The sequence below is a fragment of the Acanthochromis polyacanthus genome, chromosome 22, assembly GCF_021347895.1.
Source record: "Acanthochromis polyacanthus isolate Apoly-LR-REF ecotype Palm Island chromosome 22, KAUST_Apoly_ChrSc, whole genome shotgun sequence".
In the NCBI taxonomy this organism is placed as follows: Eukaryota; Metazoa; Chordata; class Actinopteri; family Pomacentridae; genus Acanthochromis; species Acanthochromis polyacanthus.
The window spans coordinates 28097910-28113440 of NC_067134.1; the positions used below are offsets into that span (position 1 = coordinate 28097910).

Sequence of the window (15531 nt, forward strand, 5' to 3'; positions counted from 1 at the left end):
AAGGTCCCTGCAGTCTTGGTGGACCAGTAACACTGTGGCCAGGTTGGGGGCTCTGTGCTGGGGGTGAAGGCGGGGGAGCTGGCGTTCCATGTGTTCTACACCACACATACAGTTGCAATTTACTTTCAAACAGTTTCTCATTGTCTTTCACAATTGTCACGTTTGATTCAAACACTTTGTCCTTCTTGAGTTTCTCTGTCTGCTGCAGCAACTCCTCCATCTTTTTCTGCATTTTCTCCCTCTGCTTTTGCCATTTGAGCGCCTGGCGTTCCAAATCTGCACATCTGTCTCTCAGACGGCGCTCAGATGCTTTCACATCATGAAATGTTTTTCTTTCTCTTTACGTGTAGAGACGACTATACTCTCTCTGCCTGATTTGCCCCATGACTGCTCTTGCTTGTCGTGATCGTCCTTCCTGCATGTTGAAGAAACTGAGTTTGGGCAAAGCTGCTACCGCCACACAGAGGGCTTCATAGATGGTGTACTGTTCAGTTGGTTCTGGTGGATATGCAGTCAGTTGGACTTTATCATGTTCAGTGTAGATTGACAATGGTGGAGGGTCTGTTTCCATTCTTTGAGATTCATTTGTTGGTTGCTCCTCGGTGGCAGCATGTGCAGGTGGTGGTTCCTCTGGACTCCGTGGGCTGAATCCTAGTGGTATGACAGTTGTCTCCCCTGTAGCACAGTGTAGAGTAGCCCTGATGTCCCTGTAGACTGGGTTGGTTGTTCATCTCGCCTCTCTACTGTTGTGGGGTACCATGATTCTCTGTTGCACCTCACCAGTCCAGCTGTATCCGTCATGTTAGGTATTGACCTTTTGGTGACATACTCCAATTCTTCTGCTCTCACTATACAGAATGGAAAAACATCATCAGGCTTATACACCACTGGAGGTAATATCATAGTTTCATTCCATCTCTCGTATGGAATCCTCTGTGGACAAATGTCCATATCTCCACTCCAACTCCTCATTCCACCTGCCATAGGCATTGCACAGAATGCAGAACATTTAGAAAAATCTGGGCAGTCCCCTATCTTGCTTCCTGGTAACATTTTAATCTGAGGTATTCTCTTAGCATTGTAGCAGGCAATGCATTCTGACCTTTTCTTTGGCCTTGAACATTGCCTCTACATTTTTGAAACATGTCTTTCATTGTGTGGTTTTTACTTTTTCCAATTCTCTTTTGTGTCATTTATCACCCATCAGCTGCATTTTCATTCTGGTATTCCCTTCTGTCGTCTGTTGTCCTGTCTGCTGGCCTTGACATATAGTGTTTGTGCATCTTACCCAAATGGTCACCATTCGTTCTTCACGGCAGTCTGTACTACGTGGGAAGCCTAACCAGTGCTTACCTACGGATCCATTTTCTACAAAAACAATCATTAATGCATAGTCATACATCTCTGCCTTTACATTTTGTACATGCAATACTTCCCCAATCACCCCGTTACAAGAGTCTTGGAGCAGACTTCAGATTCAAAAATAAAGTGTTTATTCTGTGCAGCACAGGTACCCCGGGGTAAATCTGTCTGCGCCCTCCGATGCCCTGGCATTTATACTTTTTGGTTCTGGGGTTCCATGCCCCACGTCCATCCTTCTTTTTTTGGGACAAGTTGGGACTTGTCTGCCACCATTACATCATTTATTCTGTTATTAATAGTGTCTGAATTCCTGATGTTTTCCTACAAAAATCAATAGTTGAGCAGGTCTACCAGGAGGTTTGCCAAATCCCTCCTGTTGTCTCACTGCCCAACCAATCAGAGCCTTTATTTACCACGAGGAACCTCATCAGACAAGTTCTTTAACTCTTTACACTTCAGCAAATACATGTTTACCCAAAGTACCCCTTCCTGTCCTGACATGACCTCGCCTGACACACAGTTACAGCCGGCTAAAACCAGTTTTGACCAGTTTTAGTCAGTAGGTCGCTCTTCTACATTAATCAGGCTGATCTTCTGACATTATGCTACTGTGTCTAGAGCTGGTCCTCCTTGCTGTGATGCAGTTTTACTTCTTCTCTACTGTTGTGTTGCAGTTTAATTTCAACATTTTTCAACAACGTCTTCAGTATTAATCTGCAGTGCATAAAACGGTTAAATAAAAACCAGTGAAGGAGAAGGTGTGTCCAAACTGTTGACTGTCAGTATGTGTCTCTGTAATTAGTTTAAGCAGACACACGGGTTGTTTTAATAGTTGTGATAATTTTAGGGAACACTTGACCAATTTAATTCCTGCTAAATGTCTGGAAGGTCAACAAAATGTGGTGTCCACTGCTCCATGTCCCTCATCACGTCTGACCAGGCAGCCTGCCAAACAAAGGCCTCATACTTTTTAGCCGTTATCCTATAGGACCAACACGGTCTCACGGGGATTCGTGAAACTGTCACGTCAGTTTTTGTTTCGGTTTCGTGCGCACCAACACGATGTCATCATGTTTTTCGTGCCGCTCACCACGAGCGAAACCCGCTGTGGTAATCACATCTGAAAGTGGTTTATACCGGCGGATTCATGACAATCTAAGCTGTCCATCGGCGTTTGCGGCCGCCGCTGCGGCCGCCGGACATTCTTTAAATTCCTATGCAAATTCGGCGGATTCATGACGATTTAAGCTGTCCATCGGTGTTTGCGGCCGCTGCTGCGGCCGGATGTCTGGTGGCCGCAATGGCGGCCGCGGTGGCGGCCGCAAACGCCGATGGACAGCTTAAATCGTCATGAATCCGCCGAATTTGCATAGGAATTTAAAGAATGTCCGGCGGCCGCAGCGGCGGCTTAGATCGTCATGAATCCGCCGGTATAAACCACTTTCAGATGTGATTACCACAGCGGGTTTCGCTCGTGGTGAGCGGCACGAAAAACATGACGACATTGTGTTGGTGCGCACGAAACCGAAACAAAAACTGACGTGACAGTTTCACGAATCCCCGTGAGACCGGGCTGATAGGACAGTGGAGAGAGGCAGGGTGAAAGTGGGATGGGCCAGACCCTGTGCATCGGGGACTATAGCTCCTGTTTATGGGTCGTTGAGCTCCCAGAACGCCTGAAGGCCTCATACATGTTCTTTCTATTTCCTGCTGCTGCTGATGTTGGAACTCTGTGTCGTCTTAGGAAGGAGATCTCCAAGATCATGAAGAGCTCCTACCTGCGAGGTCTCAACATGGCCTCCTTTTTCTGTGCCAGCAAGATCATCGTCTTTGTCACCTTCACCCTCTACGTCCTTCTGGGACACAAGATCTCAGCCAGCAGTGTGTTTGTGACGGTGTCGTTGTACACCTCTGTACGACTCACCGTCACACTCTTCTTCCCCAGTGCCATCGAGAAGCTGTTTGAGTGCCGCGTCAGCATCCGAAGGATTCAGGTAGGACCAGTTTTCCTCCCTAAAAATACAAATTCACCTCATTCATTTATAAAAAGGTCTCCTGAATGATGTCTGTGTAGGTTTTCATTCATCCAGGTCATGGTTATCCAAAGTAGTTTAAATCAATCCACTGGACTTTAAGAAAGTCCTTGAAGACGTTTCACCTCTCATCCAAGAGGCTTCTTCAGTTCTGGTGGTGGTTGGTGTTAGCCTCGCTAACCCACCAGGGTGGGTCTAGTTACCCTCCGTAAGCCTCGAGGCTGGATTCTCCTAAAACTGGCTGGACCAATCACCATGAAGTGTAGAGTCAGAACGCGGGCGTAACTAATTGACGACAGAGGCGCGACGATTCTGACAGTAACAACCGGAAACAACGAGCCTAGCCGCGCTAGACAACCCACGGCAACGAATTTAATTCTCTGCCAGGGTCTACAACAAACACGACAACAGTCGTTGAGCTCCATTAGCACCGACTCTGAATAATCTTTCTATTAACATGTCTGTAATATACTTGAGCTTCACCCATTGACTGTATAAATAAGGCTTCACCGAACTTGCGCATCCTCTGATTTCCGGCGCTCTTGGAACTACGTCAGCCTATTCGTTGCGCTGATTGGTTGTATACCTACCCAATTGCTGCAGAGTGATTTGAAAGACAACCTTTTAGCCCGCCTCCCTCCCTGTGGAAAGTTCCTAGACCCTTGTGTCTTCAGACCTGGGTCTAGCGCGGCTAGGCTCGGTTGGTGTTGTCTCAGCTTTTAAACCTCTGTGAGGTGTGTCCAGGGCTATTATTCCAACGACCGATACCAAAACTCATCAGACTACCCAACGATGGTCGTTGTGAGTATCGGTGGGGGTCGTTGAAATGCACAGATGTCACTGAGCCCTCGTGTGCTAATGGTGGTCATTAGCATGAGTCTGCTGAGTCGTTCTTTTGGGGAGTTTTGAAAGGACCTGATTGTAAATTGGTGAAAGATGATGTGGCAGACCACCCCCCCGTTCAGAGATGGTATTAATCTGCAGTGTATAAAAGTGCCTCTGCAGTGTCCCCTGAATGAAATCATGCTTGCCTTTGGTCAGTGTGAAGCTGCGTGCAGATCAGCGCATGCTTGTCTGGAGGTTTTAGGTTACTGTTCTTACTTTAGTGTAATCTGAAGTCTGGATGAAACGACTTGTATAAAAGCACATAAAAGCTAACAGCGACTACACCCAGTGACACTGCTGACGTCTCGACTTCTTTATCAGCCTGAGCACTGCTGATCTTGCGTGGACTTATCACGAAGGTCCGGCTCTGTAAAGCAATCTCTGTTTTTATGTCTTCATGCCGATTTAAAGCAAAACAATTCAGTTTTCTTTATATTCCCAACATGTGATCTCAATGCACTTCACATAAGATCACCACCTTATGAATTTTAAATACAGAAACCCAACAGATCCAAAGTTACGAGGAATAACCTCTGACACACCAAGAGCAGACTGAGGGAGGGCGACTGTCTGCTTTGACCGGTTGGAACAGGCAGCTATGAAACAAAAAATGATTTACGGGACTGCCACAGCAAGGCTTCCTCTATAAACACACCGGGATAACTTCCACGTGCTCGTTACAACATATATAATGTTTTTACTGCTGTATGACTGGCTGGGTTTTTGGATAACCTTTAAACTCGGCAGTGACATTGTGTTTTTTCCCCACTGATAAGGAGTTCTTGCTGCTGGATGAGATCACTAAAAGCAGCTCTGATCTGCCAAAGGATGAGAAGGACGCAGCCGTGGAGGTCAAGGATCTGACGTGCTACTGGGATAAGGTCAGATGCTCTGCACCAACTGGGATTTAGGAAAGTTCCAAGCTGGATGACTTGCAGTTTTCCCCTTTGCACATGCATTGTTCGCTGGAGGGGTTAAAGCTCCATGTAAAACTTTAACAGAACGGCTCGCGCTATAACAAGTTACACAAGCAATCAGTAGATGTGAGAAAAGTGCTGATGTCATGGTGACTGTCGAATGAGTGAAGTCCACAATGATCCATCCTGTATTTGATGAGGAGTTTCAGACTGGTGGACATTAAATGAACAGCAGTCCCATCCCTACAGCGATAAAGAAATGCTTGGACTGTGTAAAGCAGGGGCGTCAAACTCATCCTAGTTCAGGTTCCACATTCAATTTGATTCCAAGGACCGAAGCAATAAAATCACAGCATAAAAACCTCTAAATAGTTCTGACGGTTCCTTTGTTTTAGTGCTCAAAAACTTACATTTAATGAACTCTTTTTTTTTTTTTTTACAAAATATTATGAACAGCCTGAAAGTTATCCTTCAAATAAGTGAAATTTCAACAATATTATGCCTCAATTTATCATTTACACTAATTCCAGATCAGAGTGTCTACAAAGGAACACATTTAGTCACAGATATCTGGAACTGAGTGCCGTAATATTTTACTTTAAGATCACAAAAAGTCAGACAAAAAGCAACGAAAAACACAAAATATGACAAAATGAGACCCAAAATGATGAAAACGATACATAAATCAACAAAAAATGAGACCGACGCAAAACAAAACAAAAATCTGACCAAAAAACGAAGAAAGACAAAAAAAAAAAAGACAACATGAGACAAATGACAAAAGTCAGACACAAAATGAACAATCCAGTATTTTACTTTCTGATCTAAACAACTTGTCATGGTCTAGAAATGATTTTAAATTTATAGTTTTACTAATTTACAATCTGCAGTTAATGTCTTCTCTGTAGTTTTTACCCTCTGAGGGCCGGATTGGACCCTCTGGAGGACCACTTTTGGACCACGGGCCTCATGTTGGACACCCCTTGTTCATGTTTGAGTCTTGATGACCTTTGTGGATAATTTCTGGGTTATTAATTTAATCTTTACATACGTTTCCTTCCATTTCAGAGCTTGGATGCCCCGTCTCTGCAGAACGTCTCCTTCTCTCTGAAGTCAAATCAGCTGGTGGCTGTAATTGGACCAGTGGGAGCTGGAAAGGTCAGAGATGTGCTAATTATTCATTTATTATGTGTAGATTTCCTCCTCATCATCAGCTCAGGTCACATGTCTCCCTCTGCCTGCTGGATTCTGCAGTCGTCCCTGCTGAGCTCCATCCTGGGAGAGCTTCCACCTGAGAAGGGGGTTCTGAAGGTGACAGGCCAGCTGACCTATGCAGCCCAGCAGCCCTGGGTTTTTCCTGGAAGCATCCGCAGCAACATCCTGTTTGGAAAAGAGCTGAACCCCCAGAAGTATGAAAGAACCATCAGGGCCTGCGCTCTGAAGAGGGTGAGATTACTTCAGATTTTTCATTTTCAAGTACACATTACAGTTTAGACGGATGCAGGACTGAGTCATGGAGTTGATTGAGAGTTTAAACTTTATGATAAATGGTTGGGTAAATACAGAAAAAGCTCAAAGACAGGAGGCTGCACATGCAGGGAGTTGGTGCAGACTCTGTTCAGACTCTCTGAAGTACCTGGATGTACTGAAATGACCGTTATGGATGTTTGGGCTCATAAAGATGAACAATAACTGCCTCTGTTACCTCTAGCTTATGAGTGACATCATATTAGGATTTAGAAATGCTTCTGTCACCATTTGCTCAAAAAACTTGCCCCTTAAACTTCAGTGTACCGCCGGTGGTACACCTACTAATTTGCAGAGGAATTTAAAGAATGTCTGAAGGCCGCAAACGTGATTATACAAACACTACACGCCGATGGAAAGCTTAGATTGTCATGAATCCGCCGGTATAAACCACTTTCAGATGCGATTACCACAGCGGGTGAGAAAAACACATTTGTCCGACAAACAACGAATATTCATCCATCCGTTCTCTATACACGGCTTCAACGCACACAGAGCGACTCACATTTCCGGGTTCATTATTACACACAGATGAAAATATTCCACAAAAAACGGCCATAATCCAACCTTTTACATCCAGATGACACAAGTCAGTAAAATATTTTGTCCAAAACATGTCCTGAAGTCGTATAAAATCCACGAATCGGTCGTTTTCGAGGAAATGCACCTCGCGATGTGCGTCCAATATTCCCTGTATTTCTCGTCATTTTTTTTTATTTACAAATAGAATATTAGTGATTTTTTTTGTACTGAAAATGGCTGGAATTGACTGCAGTTTAAAGGGTTAAGAGTCTTAAACATTTCTGACAGTTGATTAGTCAAAAGTTTGGACACACTTTCTCACTTCATGGTCTTTGTTTGTTTTCATTAATGTTTACGTTGTAGATTCTCTCTGAAGGCGTCAAAACTATGAATGAACACATCTGGAATTATGTAGGAAAGAAAGGAGTCCAAACATCTTTTCTATTTTAGGTTCTTTCAAACAGCCACCTGCTGCTTTGATTCCTGCTTTCCTCACTGTTGGCATTCTCTGGATGAGCTTCACAGTTCTGATGCCTTCAGTGAGAATCTAGAATGTAAAAAGTCGTGAAAATAAATAAAATCCTTCAGATAAGACGATGTGTTGAAGCTTCTGACTGCCAGTGTACTTACATGAGTCATTTTGTGGTTTGTGGCAAAGCCAAGTCCTTCTACTGTTGCCTCAGGATGTTTAGATTTATTTGCTGTCATGGAGGCCGTGTTAAATTGTATTATTAGTGGCATTTCATTTGGAGCCCAGTGGCTTTGGAACAGTTGGTGAGACAGGTGTGCTGTGGTTTCGACACACCAACCACGTATTAATGCTCTCTGATGTTCCTGAAATCACTTCACACAACTCAAAGCTCTTCTGTTAACGTGACGCTCCGGTTCAGAGAATGACACGGAAATGTTTTGAGCGAGTAAGAACACCGACACAACTTTTGTGGAGGCGTGACTGTGGGCTGGATGTTCCACAGCAGACTGTGCTAAATTTTAAATGCTATCTTGGTTGTCTTTTTTGCTTTTCTGAATGACTGAGAGCTCACTAAATGTCCGTCTTCTTCTGAAGAGACTCGTGTTATTTAAATCTTAATCTTTTCTTCATGTTTTATGGGTCATTTGTTGCTTACGTTGAGCTACGATTGCACTCATCTGTCAGGAGAAGTTCATGAAGCTGTGTTCAGTTAATGAGTCACTGGTCTGACTGTGAGGATTTATCCACATAATAAATCCACGTATTGATCTGCTGTTCTGGAACCAAGCTGTCCTAATGATTGGACTTGTTCTGTATTCTGGTGTGATGCAGACGCTCTCCTCATTCACTGTGTGTCTTATCTGTGTCCAATAATCCAGTCAGTGTTCATCCATGCGGTTACACAGTTTACTGATGCTACAGTGTGCTCTGAGCAGCTCACTTATTGTCCGTTTGCTTTCAGCAGGACAATAATTGCTGAGTCATTGTAAGTCTAAGTCTGTTGGGAGGATTCAGTTTGAAGAAAGGCTGCTTTTCTTTCTCCGTGTCCCGTCTACAGTCGACATGGACGTCCTGCTGTGAGGCGTAGACACAAATACAGAAATTAATATCCGGATACCGCCGTAGCAAACGAATATTTGGATATTCGGGTCCAGCCCTAGAAAAACAGCTGTGAAGTTGGCTCTTTTGGAGGTCATACCTGTGTGGGTTGTGCAGTAATAATGCTCTGATGTCCGCCTTTGCAGGACCTGCAGCTGCTCCCTGATGGAGACCAGACGCTGATCGGGGACAGAGGAGCCACGCTGAGTGGAGGACAGAAAGCTCGAGTCAACCTGGCGAGGTACGAGGACGAGAGTAAAGAAAGCCTGATGAGTTTTACTGTATGAAGAGATAAACGCTCCACCTGTAGTTACAGTCATTAAAGGAGGATGTCATTAGAGATTGGACAGCGTTAAGAAGGACTCCTTTCAGTGAAAATGCCCTGTGGTCTCTGCTTCTTTCCTGTCTCTATGAAAGGCATAGAAACGTTTCCAAAAGTCTCTAAGTATTAAACTCTTTCTTGTACTCTTAAAGCTGTCATGTTTAGAGCATCTTACCTGCTGAAGGTAAAGAGCTTTGCTGCTGTTCTTTCCCTGATCGGACCCTTCCTGGACTGAATGCTTTGAAATCCAGTGCTGCATGGGGTTTAAAGAGCACTACACCAGTTTAGCACTGAGTGTCTCTAACACTGTGGGACTCCTGAGGAACTTTAAAAAAAAAAGAAGCTAAAAATGTGTCCTTTAGGCGCCTCTGAAGCTCAACAGGTTGAACGGGACCGTAAATAAGGGCTGTTGGTGACGGTCATGGGTTCAAGTCCAACCCACGGCCGTTTAATTAAATTCAGTTTTATTTCTATAGCGTCAATTATAGTCAAATTGTCTCAAGATGATTTACAGAACCCGTATGCCTGACCCCCAGAGCAGCCCAAAGGCGACAGTGGCAAGAAAACAGCCTTTAACAGGGAAGAAAAACTGCACGCCTTCCCCCCCGCTCTCCTCCACGTGTTTCCTGTCTGTTTCTCCACTGTGGACTGTAATAAAGGCAAAAATATAACTTGAAAAAAAAAAAGCCTTTATTTCTATCCTGCATATTTTTCATCCTGAATTATCTTGAATTCTTATTTTTTTGAATATTTCCGCACTTAAACGTTTCAGAGCATCAAACAAATTTAAATCTCAGACAAAGACCGCCAAATTAAACACAAAATGCAGTTTTTAAATGATGGTTTCATGTTTTAAGGGTAGAAAGCTATCCACATTGTTAAATCCTGAATTACTTGTGGCTAATCACGTTTTTTAAAAAGCGAGTCCAATTTCACTGAACACACCCAGCAATGATTACCTCCAGACCTGTTCACCCAAGAAATCATTTAAATAGAAGCTGTCTGACTGAATGAAGGAAAGATCTCAGAAAGCTGCAACGAAATGCTGCAGTTCAGTTAAATGTTCATAAATTTCCAAAGAAATTCAGGAACGTTTTCCATCTATCAGTGTGGTAGAGGGTAACAGAGCCATTTGTAAAGCTTTAGAGAACAAGGCTGCTGTACTTAAATATATTTACCACAGACTGACTGGAAGATTTAAGTTGATTTGAAGCTCCATGTAGCGACGTGTTCCACTGAAACCAGTTGATCAGGCGTTACTTTTTCCTCCCTGAAGGACAACTCCTACAGAGATGTGAACTATCAGACAAAGTTTTACCAGAAGAGGAACCACATCAGTGATGTTGGAGTGATATTCATGTTTATGACTGAGAATGTAAAAAAACTTTTGAAGACAACAGAAAGGGCTAACGCTGCTTTTTGTTTTGTCATGAAAAGAACACCAGAAGGAGAGCATGTCTTCTTTCATGGAGCTTTAAATCTTGTATTGTTTAAAACAGAAAACGACTATAAGTGCTGTAAGGGACTGACTCGGCATGCTCAGAGGCATCCCTTTTACCCCGAGAAAGTTTGCTTGCTTGAGTGACCATATTCTGTTTCTCTGAAAAGAGGACACACTTCCAGCTCGTGCACGAAAAATTTTCCTTCTTTTTCCTTCTCTTATTAGCTACAGAGACATAAGTCCCAGCTTTGCAGACTGTACATTCTGCCTCCCATTTGACACGACCCGGACGAAAACAGGGGGACTTTTTTCGCATTTCATCAGTGAAATGACATTTGCGTTTTGGTATTTTCTTTCGGTTCGAGTGTTCTCTCGCAGTGTGCCTACCGGCCTGTCAGCCTGCGAGGAGTGAGTGAGCGTGGAGCGCCTCTGTACTGCTTTGTGAATGATTAATACACGTTCCGGGGTTTGGCTCAAACTCCGCCTCTCGGAGCGTGTTTCCAAAGGAACCATTCAACGTGAATGATAAATACACTGGTCTGTGACGCGCTCAAGCTAGGCAAGATCAAAAACCCGGACATTTGAAGGACTTTATAAACGCCGGCCGGACAGGCCGGACAGCGTCTCAAAAGAGGACATGTCCGGGCAAAAGAGGACGTATGGTCACCCTATGAGTGTGGTCTTCTCTCTTTTGCTCTGCAGTCATCTGCAGCAGGACGGCCAGGACCCTGGGAACCTTTCTTACCTTTCCGCGGCATTGTAAATTTACTTGTTAGTTCCCTAAAATAAAGAGAAAAAGTACTTTAGAGTTTAGGTTTATAAAGGATTCATAACTGTAGATGCTTAGTTAGACCTAATTATCTTAATTATCTAATTATCTTATCTCTAAAATATACCAACAAGACACATATCGCCAGCTGATCTGAAAGAAATGCTTTGTAATTTTGCTAAAAACTGCCAATAGAATCACAAAAATCTGTTACAAAAAAAAAATCCCATCTGTTCCTGGTTAAAGATATGTCTATACATGTGCTACCATCATGTAACATTTATAAATAGGTATTACCAGTTAAAGCTTTAGGAGTGTTGCTTTAAAACTGAAGGAGTAGGAATTTTTTTTTGCAGCATCATATAATTATTTCACACGTGTTAAATTTAAGGGGTATGGGTAGAGAAACATGAATATTTCTTAGATATTGCTTATTCTAAGGTACCCTAGGATTGCATGGGACCAACTGATTATTATGGTATGCAATTTATGAATACATCTTTTATAGCACCACCACCATAGTAAAATGAAAAATAAATCTTACCTAAAACATAAAATATTGCCAACGAATTGTCACTCAACTTTTGGTCAAGTAATCATGAAGGATGAAGTCTCTGCTGCCTGAAGAGCTTGAAATTCAAGTTGTAACAGAAGAATACAACGTATAAATTGGGGAAAAAAGCTTGGTTTATATCCCAGAACATGTATTCACCTTCTTGCTTGAAGAAATCACACACTGAAAGAAAAATTGTCACCGAAAAGCACCGATTTCAGGAGTATTTTTAGTGTTTAACACAAAAAAACAACGACTTGCTCTATACTTACCAATTTTTGGTCCTAAAATCTGAAAGAGCAGGTAGTTTCACCCCTGAATACAACCCAAAACATTAAGAAAGACCATTTTTTCATTAGGAAATAATTTGTCACAAAGTGGTGACTCAGACTTTGAACCTTGTCTTAAACGGTTGTGGTGATCAGATGCTGCAGTACAATTATATTCTGACATCTTTTAGTCAAATTATTGATGGACATGAATCACTTACCATCCCTAGTTTGCGTGTTATTGCTGCCAGTAGATGTCTAAAAGGTGATGATGTTGTTTCAGGGCCGTGTATCAGGATGCAGACGTCTACCTGCTGGACGACCCTCTGAGTGCCGTCGACGCCGAGGTTGGAAGACACCTCTTTGAACAGTGAGTGATTTCAGAGCTCCACAAACTCTCCGTCTGCCTCGTTGTGATCCGTACAGTCGGTCAAACCCCAGTGTTTCTGTTCCCCTCAAACATCTCAACCAGAGGGTCCACGCCGGCCCGCAGAGTAAAAATTACAGACGAGATATCAGGAGAAAACTGTCACTTTGTGAAACTTCAAATTTAAAATCGTTTCTAGACCACGACGAGTTTTGATCATAAAGTAAAATACCAGATTGTTCATTGTTGTTTTGTCGTTTCATGTCTCGTTTTTGTCGTATTTTGTCTTGTTTTTGTTGTTTTCATCTTTTTTGTCTCGTTTGTGTTGTTCGTCTGTGTTTTTTTTTTGGTTTGGTTTTTCACTTTTGTCATTTTTTGTCTTATTTTTCTTGTTTGTCCATTTTTTTGTTGCTTTCTAACTTTTTTGTCTCTCTTGTTTTGTTTCATGTCGTTTGTCTCATTTTTTTGTCATTTTGTTTCTCGCTTTTGTCATTTTTTGCATAATTTTTGTAATATTTTGTGTTGTTTTTGTTGTTTTTTGTCTTTTTTTGCCTGACTTTTGTTGTTTGACCCTCCAGTAAATCCTCTGTGGTTCAGCTCCAGGTGACTAAATGTTGTGTTCCTTTGTAGACACTCTGTGATCTGGAAGTTGTAATGAGGAAATGATAAAGTGAGGATGAATGTTGATGAAACTGAACTTTGTTTCTTAAGAAACTTCAGGTTGTTCCTGATGTTTTATAAAAAGATCATTCCTTAAATATGATGTAATGATCACAGTTGGAGTCACTAGTTTTCAGTTCTTTTGTTCAGACAAATCAAGATTAGATAGATGTTGATTACTGTGCTTGCTTGACAGTTTCGGCGAACACTCTGGCCTTCCTCAGAAGCGTCAGCCAGCAGATTTTTGACAGCAGGATTTTGCAGCAGTAGAGTTGCCAGACCCCCCGGTCCAACCACGCTCACTCCATAACGGCATGCTGTGGTGAACCCAACAGACACGACCACCCCACCAGGAATGCCGCATCCTCCGCCTTCCTGTTTCTTCTGGAGGATGGTGTCCCAGCTGTGGGAGAGCATGAAGCCTGCCTCGTCCCCGTTCACGGTTCTGTCCACGGATCTGGTGACTCTACTGTGCGTGCTGCAAATGCCGGCTGTCAAAAATCTTCCGGCTGAGGCTTCTGAGGAAGGCCAGAGTGTTCGCCGGAACTGTCATGCAAGGTAATCAACATCTATCTAATCTTTATTTGTCTGAACAAAAGAACTCAAAACCTTTTTGAGACGGTTCCAGTAAAACCAGGGTGGAGAGGTGTCCTGGTGTTACTGGACATGATGTAAGCTTTGAACTCTGTGTTCCGCTTTATGCTGGTCTCCTACATTTATCCAGCCTGAGCGATGGATCTGAGCGGTGCCTTATTTAATAGTGTTTTTTGTTGCATTTTCATTCGCTCATCTCACGTGAGAACAAAGATCAGAGAATGTTTCCATGAGTTGAACTAAGGCAGGAAGAGGTGCGGTGCTGCCAGTGTCAGGAAGACCGTTGAACTCAGCCCCGGTCTTCCTCTGGAATAACCCAGCAGCTCTGAGCGTTACATAACAGCTCCGACAGGGAAGATGGAGGCGTGGAATGTTTGTTGGTCTTTATCTCAGTTTATTCTCTCATTCTACGATAAGTTTCCGCTCCGTTTGTGTTTAGATGTGCAGACTAAAGCCGATAACATCTCGGCTTGTTCTGTTTCAGGTGCATCTGTGGCCTCCTGAAGGACAAACCTCGTATCTTGGTCACCCACCAGCTGCAGTACCTGAAGGCAGCAGACCAGATTGTTGTCCTCAAGGAGGTCAGAAATCTTTGTGTCCAACCTTCAGCTTCACTTTAACAAGGAAGAAGTTTTGGTTAGCTTAGCGTTTGTGCTGACTTCTGATCGCACCAGTCCTCTTTTTGCTCAGTTTTGTCAGACGTTTGTCAGACGGAGAGGAAGATGGAGCTTTACCAGGATGTGAAGCAGAAATTTAAACAGCCAATCAGAGCGTTCGACACGAGAAGAGTCGATTGATAGTTTTCTAGTTTTTTAAGAAAAGATAATGAAAGAGCAGATTCGTTAGTTTGTTAGTAAAGATGTAGCTTTACAGTGGTCCCTGGTTTACCACAGCGTTTAAACCATCTATAAAAGACACTTATTGAACTGTACAATTTAAAAAAAAAAAAAAAAAGGAATATATTTTCTAATTTTCCAATTAAGCCAAAATCAAAGGAGCAACCTTACTGTATTATTTAGATGTATTTTAAAGCTTTACAATCCCTCCCCACACTCTTAGAAACACTTCCTAGCTCTTAAACGTTTGTAATTTTAACAACATATATAGTTTTTTAAGGGTAATATAATAACAATGATAATAGTAAATGTATTTATAAAGTGCTCTCAGTCAGCGTGCTGTACATAGAGATAAAAACAATAAAAAGGACATCAGTAAAACAGTGGAAGACTCCTTTAACAGTAAACCAGTGGGTCTTCAGCTTTGTTTTAACCCTCCTGTTGTCCTCATCTACGGCCGCCAAAAATATTGTTTCCTTGTCTGGAAAAAATCCAAAAATTCAACAAAAAAAAATCCCCAAATTTCTGAAAATTTGCAAAATGTTCAGGAAAAAAATCCCAAAGATTTTTCCTTTTAAAAAAATCACCATAATTTGGCAAGAAAATTCTTGTAAATATTTTCAAAAAATGAGTAAAAATCTTCCAAAAAAAAATCTTAAAATATCAAAATTGATTCCATAAATATCAATAAGGCTTCAGATATTTTCTTTAAGAACATTCACATAAAAATCAACCAAAATCCAGAGAATTTATCTGGATTTTGGTTCATTTTTATGTGAATGTTCATAAGAAACATTTTTAACATTTCTTTTTTTTCCACCAAAAATGTTCAAAGAATGTTTCAAATGTGGACATCAGAAGTTTCACTGTTAAAATACTTTTTTTCTACATTTTCAAACTTTAA

At 42.2% G+C, this 15531-nt stretch overlaps 1 protein-coding gene and 1 long non-coding RNA gene across 11 annotated transcripts in view; one reads left to right on the forward strand and one right to left on the reverse strand.

Moving 5' to 3' along the window:
* Window positions 1-15531, forward strand: part of LOC110961692 (ATP-binding cassette sub-family C member 4-like) — an 82587-nt gene that overhangs the window by 15416 nt on the left and 51640 nt on the right. For 9 of the 10 annotated variants that reach the window (XR_007939455.1, XR_007939451.1, XR_007939453.1 and 6 more), the window contains exons 8-14: window positions 3107-3356; window positions 5057-5161; window positions 6266-6355; window positions 6452-6643; window positions 8963-9057; window positions 12454-12540; window positions 14276-14372. Coding sequence is in view for 2 of the 10 variants with exons in the window: in XM_051943290.1 (XP_051799250.1) it covers window positions 3107-3356; window positions 5057-5161; window positions 6266-6355; window positions 6452-6643; window positions 8963-9057; window positions 12454-12540; window positions 14276-14372 (916 nt within the window). In the remaining 8 variants the exon portion in view is untranslated. The remainder of the gene's footprint in view (window positions 1-3106; window positions 3357-5056; window positions 5162-6265; window positions 6356-6451; window positions 6644-8962; window positions 9058-12453; window positions 12541-14275; window positions 14373-15531) is intronic. The other variant, XR_007939456.1, reaches the window with a different exon arrangement.
* LOC127532182 (uncharacterized) lies at window positions 6716-15258 on the reverse strand. Its single transcript, XR_007939570.1, has 3 exons — window positions 12392-15258; window positions 8917-9049; window positions 6716-8792 (listed from the first exon to the last, which is right to left on the reverse strand). It is a non-coding gene; the product is annotated as an uncharacterized LOC127532182 (long non-coding RNA).